The 17650-nt window shown below is 45.0% G+C and overlaps 1 protein-coding gene and 1 long non-coding RNA gene across 2 annotated transcripts in view; one reads left to right on the forward strand and one right to left on the reverse strand.

Moving 5' to 3' along the window:
* LOC127906775 (uncharacterized) overlaps positions 1-17650 on the reverse strand; it is a 33071-nt gene that overhangs the window by 9276 nt on the left and 6145 nt on the right. Inside the window, exon 2 of the long non-coding RNA XR_008062819.1 lies at positions 6160-6324. This is a non-coding gene — a long non-coding RNA (uncharacterized LOC127906775). The remainder of the gene's footprint in view (positions 1-6159; positions 6325-17650) is intronic.
* LOC127906772 (neurofilament medium polypeptide-like) lies at positions 2645-8513 on the forward strand. The gene is made up of 4 exons (XM_052459940.1): positions 2645-3777; positions 4764-4888; positions 5051-6075; positions 7363-8513. The coding sequence occupies exons 1-4, from the start codon at positions 2734-2736 to the stop codon at positions 7902-7904; spliced, it is 2736 nt and encodes a 911-aa protein (XP_052315900.1). The 5' UTR covers positions 2645-2733; the 3' UTR covers positions 7905-8513.

The raw sequence follows: 17650 nt of genomic DNA on the forward strand, positions 1-17650 counted from the left end.
AAATAGTTATATCAACCACGTCCGTTCTTGATCTCTCATGTCTTAATCGAAATTACGGATTGCTTCTTATCCGCTTGTCGTCCCCTTATGCCATAGTTCATACATCTAAATTGTCATTAGAAACCATATTTGTCAGCCAGATCAACTATGTTTTTTTAAGCAGTAAATGAGGCTGAATTAACTGTTTCGCTGCCAGACAAGGCTCCGTTGATAACCAGGTCTAGTAGTGGTAAGATGTTGGGACTGCTGTTGGGACTCTGCTGTTGGGACAGCTTTATATAGGCCCTAACAGTTTGTGGGCACCGTTTGTCACCGTTATAGTGCAATTAATGTATTGTTTAGTGTTGTGTTTTACCCCACCAAGATTTACATGCTAAAATCGCCAGTGGTGGTGATGTACATGTTTAAAAGGCTGAGGCCAGCAGGAGAGCAGAGAGAGAAAGAGGCAACAAAGGCCAGGTGTCTAGCTCTAGGTCACAAGGATCAGCTAGGAGAAAGTGAGTATAGGGTCGAACACATCGCTCAAGTTAACTCAGCCACAACAACACACATTCACACACATTCAGTTAGGATGAGAGAATCATATGTAGTGGGGCATGGTAACTATCTCTCCCTCTCTTTCTCTCTCCCTCTTGCTCTCTCTCTCTCTGGGACAAACACAATCTAAAATTGTCTGAGCTCTCAAACGCGTTAGGGCTCACTCCACAGAGCTAACTGTTGCGATGGAAAAACAATGAGTGAGATAACAGAATACAGATGGGTGATAAGTGACAAATGCCAAATAAATCTCAGAGATGGGAATCATTTATTCTTCCCTCTTAACTGTGGTATAAAACAAGGGTTTTTAAAGGCGACTGGAGAATCTGAATCAATCCTGACAAACAATTTAAATCTTATTGTGGGTAATAATGTTCTGGGAGGCAAAAATAGTCTTGCCGTTTGTCAAAAATAGTTTTGCTGGTTTTCATAGGATGAGAAAAAAGAAGAAACCCGCACACTGTTCTTTATTAAGTGATAATAGCAAGAGCAGTGTGCAGGTTTCTTATTTTTTCTCATGTTATTCAATTCTTACCATATGCCTGCAACAAAGATAGCTCAGATGTGCAAGTGCCTTTTGAATTTTGAATCCCTGGTTTTCATAGGATGAAATATTGTCATTAAAGGCAGTCAATTGGCCAAAACCAGAGGCAGCCATTTTGTTGTATTACCTGCATCAGTTGCAGGGTTTGCAATGACCTTAGTTACCTCTGAAATGGGTAGAGCAGGACTGAATGGGAATCAATAAGACTGACAACAGACTGCAGCCAATCAGATCTGTCAACCAAAACTGCAGCTTCACTCCTTAGAGAAAACATCTCAATGCAGGGAGAAGATAGCAGCCTCTCTATCCCATGTGCTCTCATCTGCAACCGAAAGACTGTAACTCATGCATTGTATTCTGTATCTGTTTGTGAAACCATATTAATCAACGTGTTTCCCATCATTGTTAGAGTTGGAGGATAGAGTTAAAAAGTCATTCTGAGGAATGTAATTACAGAAAAAAACTATGTTGCAGTTTGGATGCCTATTCATCACTACAGAAATGCTTTGGTTTGAAATGGCTCAAAATAAAAGGGCAAGTTTGTCCATAACATATTATGATATGCATTATGAAGGTGACATATACTATTGAATGGGGTAAATGACTTGCATATAAGCACAGGCTGATCATAACTGTAATCTATACCAATAGCTGTCAATAACTACAACTATGATTAATGCTTCAACACTTCCTGAAAGTAGCAAGTGGTCACATAAATGCATCATATTGATTGAACCAACCCCCTCATGGTAGTCTCACTTTGATTTTGGGAGGTTTCCTGTCAAGAAGTAATCAATCACCTATTATTGAAGACTTAGCACAAGCAAAACATCAATATAGGAAATTGGTTCGCTTTGCACATGTTCATAGGCAAATATACATTATTAATTCAATTCATTTAATGATCAATCATTCTGTTCAATTTGAGAGAAACATTTTCAACACTTTTCAAACACTTGAAAAGGACGGTAATGGTGTTTTGCTGCATTAAGTCGCTGTCCATGGCGCTGATATTGGAGTCTGGCGGACTGGTGCTGTTCATGGGGCCGATATTGCTTTAGCTCTAAATTGCATCGGTAAATTGATCATTTCTGGTATAACCGTTTTTGCTAAATAATAATAGGGGAATATTATACATTAATAATTAACATGGGTCATTGAACTGCTCCATATTGGCTGGTTGAATGAGCAAATGCAGAGATGCATGTATAATTTTCTCTCTTATTCGAATGTTCAAAATTTGGAGGAAACTGTATGACAAGAGACAAATGATAAACACATCAACGTCAAGGACACATAGGCTATCCCAAACATCCTAATGATAATCACCCCATTTCCTTTTTTCTCCCTATGTGTGATCATTCCTCTGCTTTCAAACGGCCACCCACGAACCCTCACACACTCAAGTAGTGTTTCACTTACATAGAGTATGAAGGGTTGAGACATGGCCCTCCCCCTCCGTTCGATCAATGGGCCAGTAAAAACAGTCTTTGCCTTGTCAGCGATAAGCTTATCCTATATAAAGGACAGCCGGTGAGACTAAGAATGCTGTGAGCGCCATCCACCCCGCACCTGCAAACACATACTCGGCCCACTCCTCCACCTCGGACACCTTCCATTCCATCTGCACACGCAACCCCTGGTCTGGCCGGATGAGTTACCACCCGGTGGACACGATAGGGAGTCCATTCAGGAGAAGTATGGATAGTAGGACCACCTACGGCCGCTCCACTGGCACCCCCTCCAGCGGGTTCCGTTCTCAGTCCTGGTCCCGGGCAAGCCCAGGCTCCAGGATGACCTCCTCCTACAAGAGGAGCGTCAATATGCCGGTAGCCAGAGCGTACAGCTCCACACTCCTCAGCTCCGCCGACAGCGTTGATTTCAATCAAACGAACGGAGACTGCAAGCGCTCCAACGAGAAAGACCAGCTCCAGGGGCTCAACGACCGCTTCGCCGGTTACATCGACAAGGTGCACTACCTGGAGCAGCAGAACAGCCAGATCGAAGAGGAGATCCAGACGCTGCGGCAGAAGCAGGTGTCGCAATCCCAGCTAGGCGATTTATACGACCAGGAACTCCAGGAGCTGCGCTCCATGCTGGAGCAGATTCACCACGATAAAGCGCAGATCCAGCTCGACACGGACCACATCGAGGATGACATCCAGAGAATTAGGGACCGCTTCGATGAGGAAGCCCGCATCAGGGATGAGACGGAAGGCATCATCCGGGCGTTGAAAAAAGATATGACCGACTCTGATTTGGTGAAGTCAGAGTTTGAGAAGAAAGTTCAGTCACTGCATGACGAGATTGCCTTTATCCGCAACAACCACGAAGAAGAGGTGAGCGACCTGTTTGCCCAGGTGCAGGCGTCGCAGGTGACCATGGAGAGGAAAGACATCCAGAAGACGGACATCACCGAGGCGCTCCGGGAGATCCGCACCCAGCTCGAGGGCCACTCCAACCAGAACCTGCAGCAGGTGGAGGACTGGTTCATGTGCCGCTATTCCAAGCTCACTGATGCTGCGGCACAAAACAAAGATGCAATCAAGTCCGCCCGTGATGAGATAGCAGACTACCGTCGCCAGCTTCAGTCCAAGACCGTGGAATTAGAGTCCGTCCGTGGAACCAGGGAGTCACTGGAGAGGCAGTTGAATGACATCGAGGACCGACACAACAACGACCTGTCCAGCCTGCAGGTATGATGAGACCCGCTGTAGGCATTATTTTCATACAGAAACCCCCAGCCACAGGCTTAATGGTGAAGTATTCTATAAAGTTGTATTCTTTGTGTAAAGAGAAGCAATGTAGTGGAGAGAATAAATTATATAATATGATATGTTTTTCGTTGATTTCAAATTGAGAATATTATCACGACACCTTTGAGGTTTTTATTCTTATTTTAAATGTAGGTCTACTTATAAGGAGAGTCACCTACTTTGATAGAGAGAAAGACACACACTTGCATTGTGTCCCCACATATTGTATTAGTTTGATTTTGAACGAACTAAATTGTTTTATTATGTGGGCCCTAAATGCATGTAGTTTAACTAGGCTATAAACTCTGCGCAATAGTGGTGTCTGCGCTTTTGCTTTAGATAGCCTAAATGGCACAATGCTGACATCTTATGGACACAGATTTAACATCTCCAAATGTTGGATCATCAGGCTCCGCATAAGCAGCGACACTTGGTGCACGTCAGGACATTATAGGGTTGGGAAGACATAATGCAGCAGACTGTTTTTTTGTTATTCTTTCGTTGCTGAGCCAGAGACTCGGGGCCCTTGAAACACAGTGCTGTTCACTGCGTCAGAATACATTATTTAACACAACAACAGTCCAATCTATCAAATTATTTGCACTTTCACCTTTCATAAATGAGACAGGAGGACATCACAGTTTCAATTGTTATTGCAATGATATTTTATTGGAATCTCAAAGTGCTGTTTCAAATATAGGCCTATACAAGTTTAAATGTGCTTGTTAAGTAATTACCAGGATCACAAAATATCACATTGTATTTTTGATCGTTTTCTTATGATGTTTAGAAAGCAGTGTCCTTATGGAGAAATGTGTCTTCCCTACACCAGAAATAAATAACCAAGTATTATTTCAGGGTTCCATATAGGCGTAAGAAATAATAGCTCTTAACCAGCTTGTGTCTCTCGGTCTTGTTCTCTGCAGGAGACCATCCACCAGCTGGATAATGAGAACAAGGGCACGAAGTGGGAGATGGCGCGTCATCTGCGTGAGTACCAGGACCTGCTCAATGTCAAGATGGCCCTCGACATTGAGATTGCTGCATACAGGTACAGTGCGACAACAGAGCGCTAATTAGGACTAACATTGCATTTTTTATTTTTTTATATATCATGTGTAATAAAAACATAAAGATCTAATTTATATATAGAAACTACATTTTTATATTAGGCCTACACTAAACTATCTCTCATGTTCTACTGTTCTTGCAGGAAACTCCTAGAAGGTGAAGAGACCCACTTTAGCACTTTCCCCTACCGCCACACCGTCACCTCCTCTAAGAAGTCCAAGTATGAGCCTCCCAAACTGAAAGTCCAGCATAAGTTTGTAGAGGAGATCATCGAGGAGACCAGGGTAGAGGATGAGAAGGATGAGATGGACCAGGCCCTGGCTGAGATGGCCCAGGAGTTTTCTGCCACTCTGGAGGCAGAGGCAACAGATGAAGGAGAGGATGAGGGAGAAGAGGGAGGAGAAGAAGCAGAGGGAGAAGGGAGAGAGGGTGAATCAGAAGAGGTTGTAGCCTCCACTGAAGCCCAAGTTAGCTCCAGCACACCTGCTGAGGAGGAAGAGGAGGACAAAGAAGGTGATGATGAAGAGGAAGAGGGAGAAAAAGAAGAAGAGGGTGAGAAAGGAGAAGAGGGTGAGGGTGAGAAGGGAGATGATACAGAAGGTGGTGATGAGGGAGAAGGAGAGGGGGAATTAGAGGAGACAGTCCTGTGCTCTAAAGCCCCAGAATCAAAGGCCTCTCCTGACAAAGACAAGGCTGGAGAGGATGGAAGCGGAGGAGAAGAGGAGACAGGAGAGGGAGATGGAGAAAAGGAGGGTGATGATCAAGATGAAGATGCAGGTAGTGACAAAGGATCCAAAGATGGAGATGATAAGGATGAGGAAGATGAGAAGAAAGGAAAGGATGAGAAAGAAGACAAAACAGATGAGAAGGCAGCTGTAGCCAAGACAGAGGCTCCCAAAACAGAAGCCCCCAAGAGTGAGGCCCCAAAAGTTGAGGTCCAGAAAGCTGAGTTACCAAAGCCCTCCAAGCCAGACTCCCTAAAAGTTGAATCCCCAAAGGCTGGGTCCCCCAAGTCTGAGTCCCCAAAAGCTGTATCCCCCAAACATGAATCTCCCAAAGCTGTAACTCCCAAATCTGAATCTCCAAAACCTGGCTCCCCCAAATCTGAATCCCCAAAACCTGCTGGATCCCCCAAATCTGAATCCCCAAAACCTTCTGGATCCCCCAAATCTGAATCCCCAAAACCTGCTGGATCCCCCAAATCTGAATCCCCAAAACCTTCTGGCTCCCCCAAATCTGAATCCCCAAAACCTGCTGGATCCCCCAAATCTGAATCCCCAAAACCTTCTGGATCCCCCAAATCTGAATCCCCAAAACCTGCTGGATCCCCCAAATCTGAATCCCCAAAACCTTCTGGATCCCCCAAATCTGAATCACCAAAACCTTCTGGATCCCCTAAATCTGAATCCCCAAAACCTGCTGGATCCCCAAAATCTGCTGGGTCCCCCAAATCTGAATCCCCAAAACTTGCTGGATCCCCCAAATCTGAATCCCCAAAACCTGCTGGATCCCCCAAATCTGAATCCCCCAAATCTTCTGGATCCCCCAAATCTGAATCCCCAAAACCTTCTGGATCCCCTAAATCTGAATCCCCAAAACCTGCTGGATCCCCAAAATCTGAAACCCCAAAACTTGCTGGATCACCTAAATCTGAATCCCCAAAACCTGCTGGATCCCCTACTTCTGAATCCCCCAAACCTGCTGGATCCCCTAAATCTGAATCACCAAAGCCTGCTGTCTCCCCCAAATCAGAATCCCCAAAACTTACAGGATCCCCCAAATCTGAATCCCCAAAACCTGCTGGATCCCCTACTTCTGAATCCCCCAAACCTGCTGCATCCCCTACTTCTGAATCCCCAAAATATGGCTCCCCCAAATCTGAATCCCCAAAACCTGCTGGATCCCCCAAATCTGAATCCCCAAAACCTGCTGGATCCCCCAAATCTGAATCCCCAAAGCCTTCTGGATCCCCCAAATCTGAATCCCCAAAACTTGCTGGATCCCCTAAATCTGAATCCCGAAAGCATGCTGGATCCCCCACTTCTGACTCCCCAAAATCTGCTGGATCCCCTAAATCTGCTGGATCCCCCAAATCTGAATCCCCAAAACTTGCTGGATCCCCCAAATCTGAATCCCCAAAACCTTCTGGATCCCCTAAATCTGAATTCCCAAAACCTTCTGGATCCCCTAAATCTGAATCGCCCGAACTTGCTGGATCCCCTAAATCTGAATTCCCAAAACCTGCTGGATCCCCTAATTCTGAATCCCCCAAATATGCTGGATCCCCTAAATCTGAATCCCCAAAACCTGCTGGATCCCCAAAATCTGAATCCCCAAAACCTGCTGGATCCCCTACTTCTGAATCCCCCAAACCTGCTGGATCCCCTAAATCTGAATCCCCAAAACCTCCTGGCTCCCCCAAATCAGAATCCCCAAAATTTACAGGATCCCCCCAATCTGAATCCCCAAAACCTGCTGGCTCCCCCAAATCGGAGTCCCCTAAATTAGGATCCCCCGAGGCAGAGTCCCCTAAGGGTGAGGCCCCCAAACCAGAAGCTCCAATGTCAGAGGCCCCCAAGGCTGCAGAAGAGAAAGTAGACAAAAAGAGTGATTCAAAGGAAGAGAGGAAGGTAGAAAAGAAAGACGCAGCCATGAACGGAGATGTGGAGAAGGTTACCCCAGAGGACAAGGACAAGAAGGATGAGGGTGGGAAAGAGGCAGAGGAGAAGGATGTTATCTCAAATGGAGTGGACGAGAGCCCCACTAAAGATGACCCGGACCAGAAAGATGATCCAAAGGACCAGAAGGTGGTCATCACCAAAACGGTGGAGACCATCACCACTGGAGAGGACGGGGCCAAGCATGTCACCAAATCGGTCACTGTCACCGAGACTGTGAAGGAGTCTGAGGATGTGATGCAGGAGAAGACAGTCTCCAGCAAGAAGATGGAGAAACACTCTTCCCAGTCCGTCATGGTGGTGACTGAAACAGAGTAACTGAGCTCCATCCAACCCACTCAGGAGGAACAAAGATGACACGACAAAAAGCAATCAACCCAGAACTAATCATAGAAATCATAGAGCTAGAGCGATGTAATAAAGAGAACCACTCTCAAACATACAGAAAAGCAACGAGAGAAGCCATATGATGTGACAAAGCTAACGTTTAAAAATGCATGTTGAGAGAAAGATTTAAATGTGTTTTGCTGCAGATTAAATCAGGAAAATATGATAGTGGGACAGATTATTAATTGTCTTTATGTTTCCCTGCAGTTCACGGGAGGGCTCACGGGTGGGGGCGTCTGCATGCTAGCTCAGGGAGGGAGACCCCTCCGCTCTAACCTGTATGGATGGATGGAAGGTTTACAGTTTAGATGCATACTGTATGTGGGTGGGAGAGTGATAGAAATGTATGTTCATTCAAATGTTAATTCAAAAAGGGGTGCCTGGGTTGGAGGGTCCACTTTAGAGACACATGTTCAAAAGGACTAGCCTTTTTATGTGAAGATACCAACTGAGCCAAAAATACAATCGTCTACAACACAATATAGTGAAGAATGAGAAAGACGATGGTGCAATGTACTGATGATCATAAACATACAGTACCCGAAGCAACTAAAGCATTAAGAACCTTGAAGAAACACTGAGCCTTAAACATGCTTTTTATCTGTATCTATTATGTTTACCTAATGAGTGCAATTGAAAATAAATATGTAAATGCGCACACATACATTCTTATATGCATAGGATGGACTTGAATTTAAATAGCGAATTTAAATGAGGTGCTACAGTTTGCAATCCCATGTCTTTACTCATCATGAACTATTTCCCAGCAGCATTTGCTCAATAAATGTCATACTGAAATACAAATATGGTCTCTTGTTCCTTCGTGCAATTGTCCTGTCATGTCCTTACACTTGTTCATTTACAGTAGCTGTCTCACCTCAACATGCACACTATTCTATTTCTTCATCTGCTTTCATAGGGATGGGATTGCATGCTTCATGATCTTTTGTAGCCTAGAAATTATACAAAACCATATCACCATCCAGAGGCTGTCCTCTACAGATTTTTTAAATCTACACTGTAATATGTGCATACCATCAAAGAATGATCCACCAACCATAATATAAACGATGCACCCCATGGCATGTTCATGCAAATAGCATTTTATTATAGCACTTGATTTATCAAATCAAACTTTATTTACATAGCACATTTCTTACCATAAACAATGCAATTCAATGTACTTCACTTACATAAATAAAATAATAAAACAGTGAGAAAGATAAAAACAAAACATTTCTGGACAAATATAAAATGAAGATAGATAAATATCAAATGAAGATAGATAAATAAATATAAAATGAAAATAGATAAATATCAAATTAAAATATCAAAATAAATAAATATAAAATGAAGATAGATAAATAAATCAAAATGAAGATAGATAGATACATTAGGATAGTAAAACAATATGAAAAAAATTAGGATAGTAAAACAATATTAAATAAATTAGGATAGTAAAACAATATTAAATAAATTAGGATAGTAAAACAATATTAAATAAATTAGGATAGTAAAACAATATTAAATAAATTAGGATAGTAAAACAATATAAAATACATTTGGATAGTAAAACAATATAAAATAAATTAGGATAGTAAAATAATATTAAAACAACAGTGAACATGAGAGAGTAATATGAGATACTGTATTAATATTGAGAGATGTTTATGCAGTTTCAACAAATAGCTACATTATTTTAGAACAACATTACCTACATTGATAAACATGATTTTAAACTATACATATTTAATTCAAAGTATTTTACATGACAAGTTAAACAATTGAGTGATAGGTCCTTCGGAGATTTAGCAACATTAAAGCAGACAGCAACCCGATCATAATTTGAAATTCAGCACCACCGGAAAATGGACAGCGACTATCTCAGGCAGAATCCATGAAGAGGTTTCTTTGAAATGTAGCCTATAACTCACTCACAGTGAATTAATCCTTATTATAATGCTAGAAGGATAGTTGGTCTGATTCTATGCCACAAAGCACGATAACACCTGGGGTGTTACATATACGTTTTTGTTCCTAAAACTTTCAGAACAAAATATTCTAACATTTAAAAAAAATATTATGACATACAGTGCCTTCGGAAAAGATTCAGACCCCATCACTTTTTTCACGTTTTATTTAGTTACAGACTCATTCAAAAATGTATTAAATAAAAAAATACTTAGCAATCTACACAAAATACCCCATAATGACAAAGTGAAAACATGTTTTTAGAAATGTTTGCAAATTTATTACAAATAAAAAACAGAAAACATTATTTACTTAGGTATTCAGACCCTTTGATATGAGACTCAAAATTGAGCTCAGGTGCATCCTGTTTCCATTGATCATCATTGAGATGTTTCTACAACTTGTAGTCCCACTGTTGTAAATTCAATTGATTGGACATGATGTGGAAAGGCACACAACTGTCTATATAAGGTCCGTAGAGCTCCAAGCCAGGATTGTGTCGAGGCACAGATCTGGGGAAGGGTACCAACACTTTTCTACAGCATTGAAGATCCCCAAGAACACAGCGGCCTCCATCATTCTTAAATGGAAGAAGTTTGGAACCACCAAGAGCTGGCCGCCCGGCCAAACTGAGCAATCGGTGGAGAATGGTCTTGGTCAGGGAGGGATGGTCTCTAAGACAGAGCTCCACAGTTCCTCTGTGGAGATAGGAGAACCTTCGAGAAGGACAACCATCTCTGCAGCACTCCGCCAATCAGGCATTTATGGTAAATTTACCAGATGGAAGCCACTTAACAGTAAAAGACGCATGACAGCCTGCCTGGAGTTTGCCAAAAGGCACCTAAAGACTCTCAGTCCATGAGAAACAAGATTTTCTGCAAATCCAAGATGGCGTAGCAGTCAGACGTCTTTGTCCTTCATCTTGTCGTGTCCCATGTATAGATCTTTTATATCTTTTTCTTCGCATATCTTTTTTATATTTCTCTAAACCTCAACTTCATAATAGTCTCCTGCAACCCACCTCACCCAACATGGTGTGGATCTGTTTTTTCTAAAGTATATTTATTTACCTCCGGAACCTGAATCCCCCAACAGAAGCTTGCCAGCTCACTAGCTACTAGCTAGTAGTCAGCTAACCACTGCTAGTGGTCATCAGCTAACCTTAAGCTCGGCAAGCTCTCACCACTTTGTACAACAAGACTCAAACCGGACATATTTTCTCTCCATATCCCCGGATTCCTACCGCAAGCTCTGAACCTTTCACATGGATCATCGCAGCTAGCTAGCTGCAATCCGAGTGACTACTCCTGGCTAACGTCTGTCCCAAAGCAAGCACCAATTAGCCTGGAGCTAGCCCATGCTAGGCCTATTCTCCCGGCTAGCTGAAGAGGCCCATATGTCACTCCTGGGCTACAATACCCAGACCCCTTCTACTGCCGGTACGGGGCACTGAACCTCGCCGATCCTTGACGACTGGACTACCGACGAAATCTGCTCGAGGGGGTACTCAACTGGCCCCTAGGTCGCAACGTCCCCTGAATGCCTATCTGCTAGCCTGCTAACCACGGCCCGCTAGCTGTCTAGAGCATCTTGGACTGTTAGCTGAATAGATCCATCGGCCAATTTCTTGGGCCACTATACCTATTTTGCCTATTGGACTTGGACCCCTCTGCTACTCGGAACCCTACTAATCCATCCCGACTGGTCTATCGACGTCACCGCACGTGGAGGCTAAATCAGTCTTTCCTCCGTCCCGGCCTGCTAGCTGTCTGAATCGCCATGCCTCCAGCCAGCCAAACCACTCACTGGACCCCTATGATCACTGGGCTACGCATGCCTCACCCTAACACCAATATGCCTTGTCCATTACTGTCCTGGATAGTGATTATTGTCTTATTTCACTGTGGAGCCTATAGCCCTGCTCAATTTGCCTTAACCAACCATTTAGTTCCACCCTCATAGATATCATCCTAACCAACTTTCCCTCCAAATACACCTCTCCTGTTTTCAACCAAGATCTCAGCGATCACTGCCTCATTGCCTACATCCATAATGGGTCTGCGGTCAAACGACCACCCCTCATTACTGTCAAACGCTCCCTAAAACACTTCAGTGAGCAGGCCTTTCTAATCGACCTGGCCCGGGTATCCTGGAAGGATATTGACCTCATCCCGTCAGTAGAGGATGCCTGGTTATTCTTTAAAAGTGCCTTCCTCACCGTCTTAAATGAGCATGCCCCAGTCAAAAAAATGTAACCAGGAACAGATGTATCCCTTGGTTCTCTCCAGACCTGACTGTCCTTGACCAGCACAAAAACATCCTGTGGCGTTCTGCATTAGCATCGAATAGCCCCTGTGATATGCAACTTTTCAGGGAAGTCAGGAAGTAATATACACAGGCAGTTAGGAAAGCTAAGGCTAGCTTTTTCAAGCAGAAATTTGCATCCTGTAACACAAACTCAAAAAAGTTCCGGGACGCTGTAAAGTCCTGTAAGAACACCTCCTTCCAGCTGCCCACAGCACTGAGGCTAGGAAACATTGTCACCACCAATAAATCCACTATAATTGAGAATTTCAATAAGCATATTTCTACGGCTGGCCATGCTTACTGCCTGGCTACCCCTACCCCGATCAACAGCCCTTCACCCCGCACAGAAACTCGCCCAAGCCTCCCCCATTTCTCCTTCACCCAAATCCAGATAGCTGATGTTCTGAAAGAGCTGCAATATCTGGACCCCTACAAATCAGCCGGGCTACACAATCCGGACCCTCTCTTTCTAAAATGATCTGCCGAAATTGCAACCTCTATTACTAGCCTGTTCAACCTCTCTTTCCTATCGTCTGAGAAACCCAAAGATTGGAAATCTGCAGCGGTCATCCTCCTCTTCAAAAGGGGAGACACTCTAGACCCAAACTGCAGCAGAACTATATCTATCCGACCCTGCCTTCCTAAGATCTTCGAAAGCCAAGTTAACAAATGGATTTCCGACCATTTCAAATCCCACCGTACCTTCTCCGCTATGCAATCTGGTTTCAGAGCTCGTCATGGGTGCACCTCAGCCACACTCAAGGTCCTAAACGATATCATAACCGCCATCGATAAGAGACATTACTGTGCAGCCGTATTCATCAACCTGGCCAAGGCATTCGACTCTGTCAATCACCACATTCTTATTGGCAGACTCAACAACCTTGGTTTCTCAAGTGATTGCCCCGCCTGGTTCATCAATTACTTCTCTGATAGAGCTCAGTGTGTCATATCGGAGGGCCTGTTGTCCGGACCTCTGGCAGTCTCTATGGGGGTGCCACAGGGTTCAATTCGCAGGCCGACTCTCTTCTCTGTATACATCAATGATGTCGCTCTTGCTGTTGGTCCACCTCTACGCAGATGACACCATTCTGTATACCTCTGGCCCTTCTTTGGACACTGTGTTAACTAACCTCCAGACGAGCTACAATGATGGACTCTGTGGGAAACGGGCGTGGCCGAGTTGCGTGGGTTGGGGGCTATTGGACAGTGGTGGACGAGAGAAGGGCGTGGAAGACTTGCAGGCCATGGGCGACTCTATAGGTATGCGGTCCACCAGTAGGTTGCCAATGGATATGAACATCCGGATGTATTGGTTTATGTCCGTTAAATCTCCTCTGCAGGCCAGTTTGGTCTGTAACTCCCGATTAAGACCCCTCCTGTAGACTGTAAGGAGCGCTGGTTCACTCCATCCACTGCTGGCAGCCATGGTGCTGAACTCAAGGGCATACTCTGTGGTGGAACGATGGCCCTGTCGCAGCTCACATAACAGGTCCCCGGTGTGACGACCTGAAACTGAATGGTCGAACACCTCCTTGAAGACGGCATGGAAACGTGATTCAGAGGACAGATCAGATCTTTGAGCGGCCCACAGGGCTGTGACTCAATCCAGAGCTTTGCCTGTGAGTAGGGAGATGATGAAGTCCACCCTGTCTTTGTCAGAGGTGAAGTCAGTGAGGTGATGGTCTATGTACAGGTTACAATGCATGAGAAATCCTTGACATTTCCCTGGGGAGCCGTCATATTTATTATGCATAGATATAGGGAGGATGAACGAGAGGAGACTGTGGCACCTGATATGGATGAAGCAGGAATGGACTGGTGAAGGAGGTTGCAGAGTTCGTCGAGCCATTCCTCCTGTCGGGCTAGACGTAGCTGCAGCTCTGCTGAATCATTCTGTCGTGTTTGGTGAGGTATTTTGTAATGAACACGATATGAGACAGAGAGCTGGTTTCAAGTGCAGAGCACAGGAGGTGTTTATTGGAAGGGACCATAGGAGGAGGCAGGTAGCAGGGTCCAGGGGCAGGTAGAAGGTCATACACGGTAGGTCCAAAATGGCAACAGTACAGGCAGGGAATAGGCAAAAGGTGTCGTGAGTCAGGCAAAAACTATAATACACGGGAGGCATGAAGGACAAGAAAAAACAGAGCTCCAAAAGAAGTGTGTCTCAAAACAAACAATGCCTACATTTACATTTACATTTAAGTCATTTAGCAGACACTCTTATCCAGAGCGACTTACAAATTGGTGCATTCACCTTATGACATCCAGTGGAACAGCCACTTTACAATAGTGCATCTAAATCTTTTAAGGGGGGGGGGGTGAGAAGGATTACTTTATCCTATCCTAGGTATTCCTTAAAGAGGTGGGGTTTCAGGTGTCTCCGGAAGGTGGTGATTGACTCCGCTGTCCTGGCGTCGTGAGGGAGTTTGTTCCACCATTGGGGAGCCAGAGCAGCGAACAGTTTTGACTGGGCTGAGCGGGAACTGTACTTCCTCAGTGGTAGGGAGGCGAGCAGGCCAGAGGTGGATGAACGCAGTGCCCTTGTTTGGGTGTAGGGCCTGATCAGAGCCTGGAGGTACTGAGGTGCCGTTCCCCTCACAGCTCCGTAGGCAAGCACCATGGTCTTGTAGCGGATGCGAGCTTCAACTGGAAGCCAGTGGAGAGAGCGGAGGAGCGGGGTGACGTGAGAGAACTTGGGAAGGTTGAACACCAGACGGGCTACGGCGTTCTGGATGAGTTGTAGGGGTTTAATGGCACAGGCAGGGAGCCCAGCCAACAGCGAGTTGCAGTAATCCAGACGGGAGATGACAAGTGCCTGGATTAGGACCTGCGCCGCTTCCTGTGTGAGGCAGGGTCGTACTCTGCGGATGTTGTAGAGCATGAACCTACAGGGACGGGCCACCGCCTTGATGTTAGTTGAGAACGACAGGGTGTTGTCCAGGATCACGCCAAGGTTCTTAGCGCTCTGGGAGGAGGACACAATGGAGTTGTCAACCGTGATGGCGAGATCATGGAACGGGCAGTCCTTCCCCGGGAGGAAGAGCAGCTCCGTCTTGCCGAGGTTCAGCTTGAGGTGGTGATCCGTCATCCACACTGATATGTCTGCCAGACATGCAGAGATGCGATTCGCCACCTGGTCATCAGAAGGGGGAAAGGAGAAGATTAATTGTGTGTCGTCTGCATAGCAATGATAGGAGAGACCATGTGAGGTTATGACAGAGCCAAGTGACTTGGTGTATAGCGAGAATAGGAGAGGGCCTAGAACAGAGCCCTGGGGGACACCAGTGGTGAGAGCGCGTGGTGAGGAGACAGATTCTCGCCACGCCACCTGGTAGGAGCGACCTGTCAGGTAGGATGCAATCCAAGCGTGGGCCGCGCCGGAGATGCCCAACTCGGAGAGGGTGGAGAGGAGGATCTGATGGTTCACAGTATCGAAGGCAGCCGATAGGTCTAGAAGGATGAGAGCAGAGGAGAGAGAGTTAGCTTTAGCAGTGCGGAGCGCCTCCGTGATACAGAGAAGAGCAGTCTCAGTTGAATGACTAGTCTTGAAACCTGACTGATTTGGATCAAGAAGGTCATTCTGAGAGAGATAGCGGGAGAGCTGGCCAAGGACGGCACGTTCAAGAGTTTTGGAGAGAAAAGAAAGAAGGGATACTGGTCTGTAGTTGTTGACATCGGAGGGATCGAGTGTAGGTTTTTTCAGAAGGGGTGCAACTCTCGCTCTCTTGAAGACGGAAGGGACGTAGCCAGCGGTCAGGGATCACAGTGATGGGGTGCAAGGAACTGAACTAAATAGTGTGGGATGATGACATGCAGGTGTGTGAACAGGTGATTAGAATTCCGGTGATTGGGATCTGGAGAGTGAGCAGGAAAGTGGGCTGGGTTCCAGGATCTAAGTGTTTAGAAGTATGAGTTGGATGCAGACGTTATAGTTTGGAAGGAATCAGTGGCTAACTGCTATTCAGTGGAGTGGCTGTGTGGTCCCAAATCTGGGATTAAGGGTCTCTTTTCCAAGTTTAAAATGATAAACATTCAGCATTGGACATGCTGTCAATGAGGCATGAGCTCTGACTGTGAAAATATGTTTTGAACGGTCATCCAGCTCGGAATTGTAAATCCGGAACTCGGGCGTCTTTCTAGAGCTACGACCTGAAGATCATGATTCAACCTTGTTTATCCGAGTTCCCAGTTGTCTTGAAAGCACCATAAATCCAGAGAATGCCAGACTTTGATAACAAAATTTGCCCACGAAGGACCGTAGTGCCACCTTCCTGTTCAAGTGATCACAGCACAACAAGGCGAGTCCAAAAATGTATTGTATGCTGCTGCATAAATGATGTGTCCTCGGATGGGGCCACAGTGTCTCCTGACCCCTCCTGTCTCAGCCTCCAGTATTTATGCTGCAGTAGTTTATGTGTCGGGGGGCTAGGGTCAGTTTGTTATATCTGGAGTACTTCTCCTGTCCTATTCGGTGTCCTGTGTGAATTTAAGTGTGCTCTCTCTAATTCTCTCTTTCTCTCTTTCTTTCTCTTTCGGAGGACCTGAGCCCTAGGACCATGCCTCAGGACTACCTGACATGATGACTCCTTGCTGTCCCCAGTCCACCTGGCCGTGCTGCTGCTCCAGTTTCAACTGTTCTGCCTTATTATTATTCGACCATGCTGGTCATTTATGAACATTTGAAAATCTTTGCCATGTTCTGTTATAATCTCCACCCGGCACAGCCAGAAGAGGACTGGCCATCCCACATAGCCTGGTTCCTCTCTAGGTTTCTACCTAGGTTTAGGCCTTTCTAGGGAGTTTTTCCTAGCCACCGTGCTTCTACACCTGCATTGCTTGCTGTTTGGGGTTTAAGGCTGGGTTTCTGTAACAGCACTTTGAGATATCAGCTGATGTACGAAGGGCTATGTAAATCAATTTGATTTCATTTGATTTGATTTGGATTAATATGCCAGGAAGATATGTATACTATAGCGAAGAAAGTAATACTAAGTGTATGTTGTGTAGTAAGCTGTTAATAGCCAACGTGCCTCACCCTAATAATTTGGTCTATTTTCCCCTCTTAATTTCGCCTACTGATCTGACTTGGTGGTGCACATGTAGCCTATAACCTGTTTTAGAGAAATGTAATCATTGAATATTGTAAGAGCTTTCATTGTCTGCTTTTATGGACCCTTTATTTAGCCTATTATTCTGACTTGGTGTACAGGGGGAACACTGTAAGAACAACCCATGTTCTGAATTGTGTCGCTGTACATTTCAAAGTGCGAAACAAATAGTTATATCGACCACGTCCGTCCTTGCTCTCTCATGTCTTAATCGAAATTACGGATTGCTTCTTATCCGCTTGTCATCCCCTTATGCCATAGTTCATACATCTAAATTGTCATTAGAAA

This window comes from Oncorhynchus keta, chromosome 13 (assembly GCF_023373465.1).
Source record: "Oncorhynchus keta strain PuntledgeMale-10-30-2019 chromosome 13, Oket_V2, whole genome shotgun sequence".
NCBI classification, from domain to species: domain Eukaryota; kingdom Metazoa; phylum Chordata; class Actinopteri; order Salmoniformes; family Salmonidae; genus Oncorhynchus; species Oncorhynchus keta.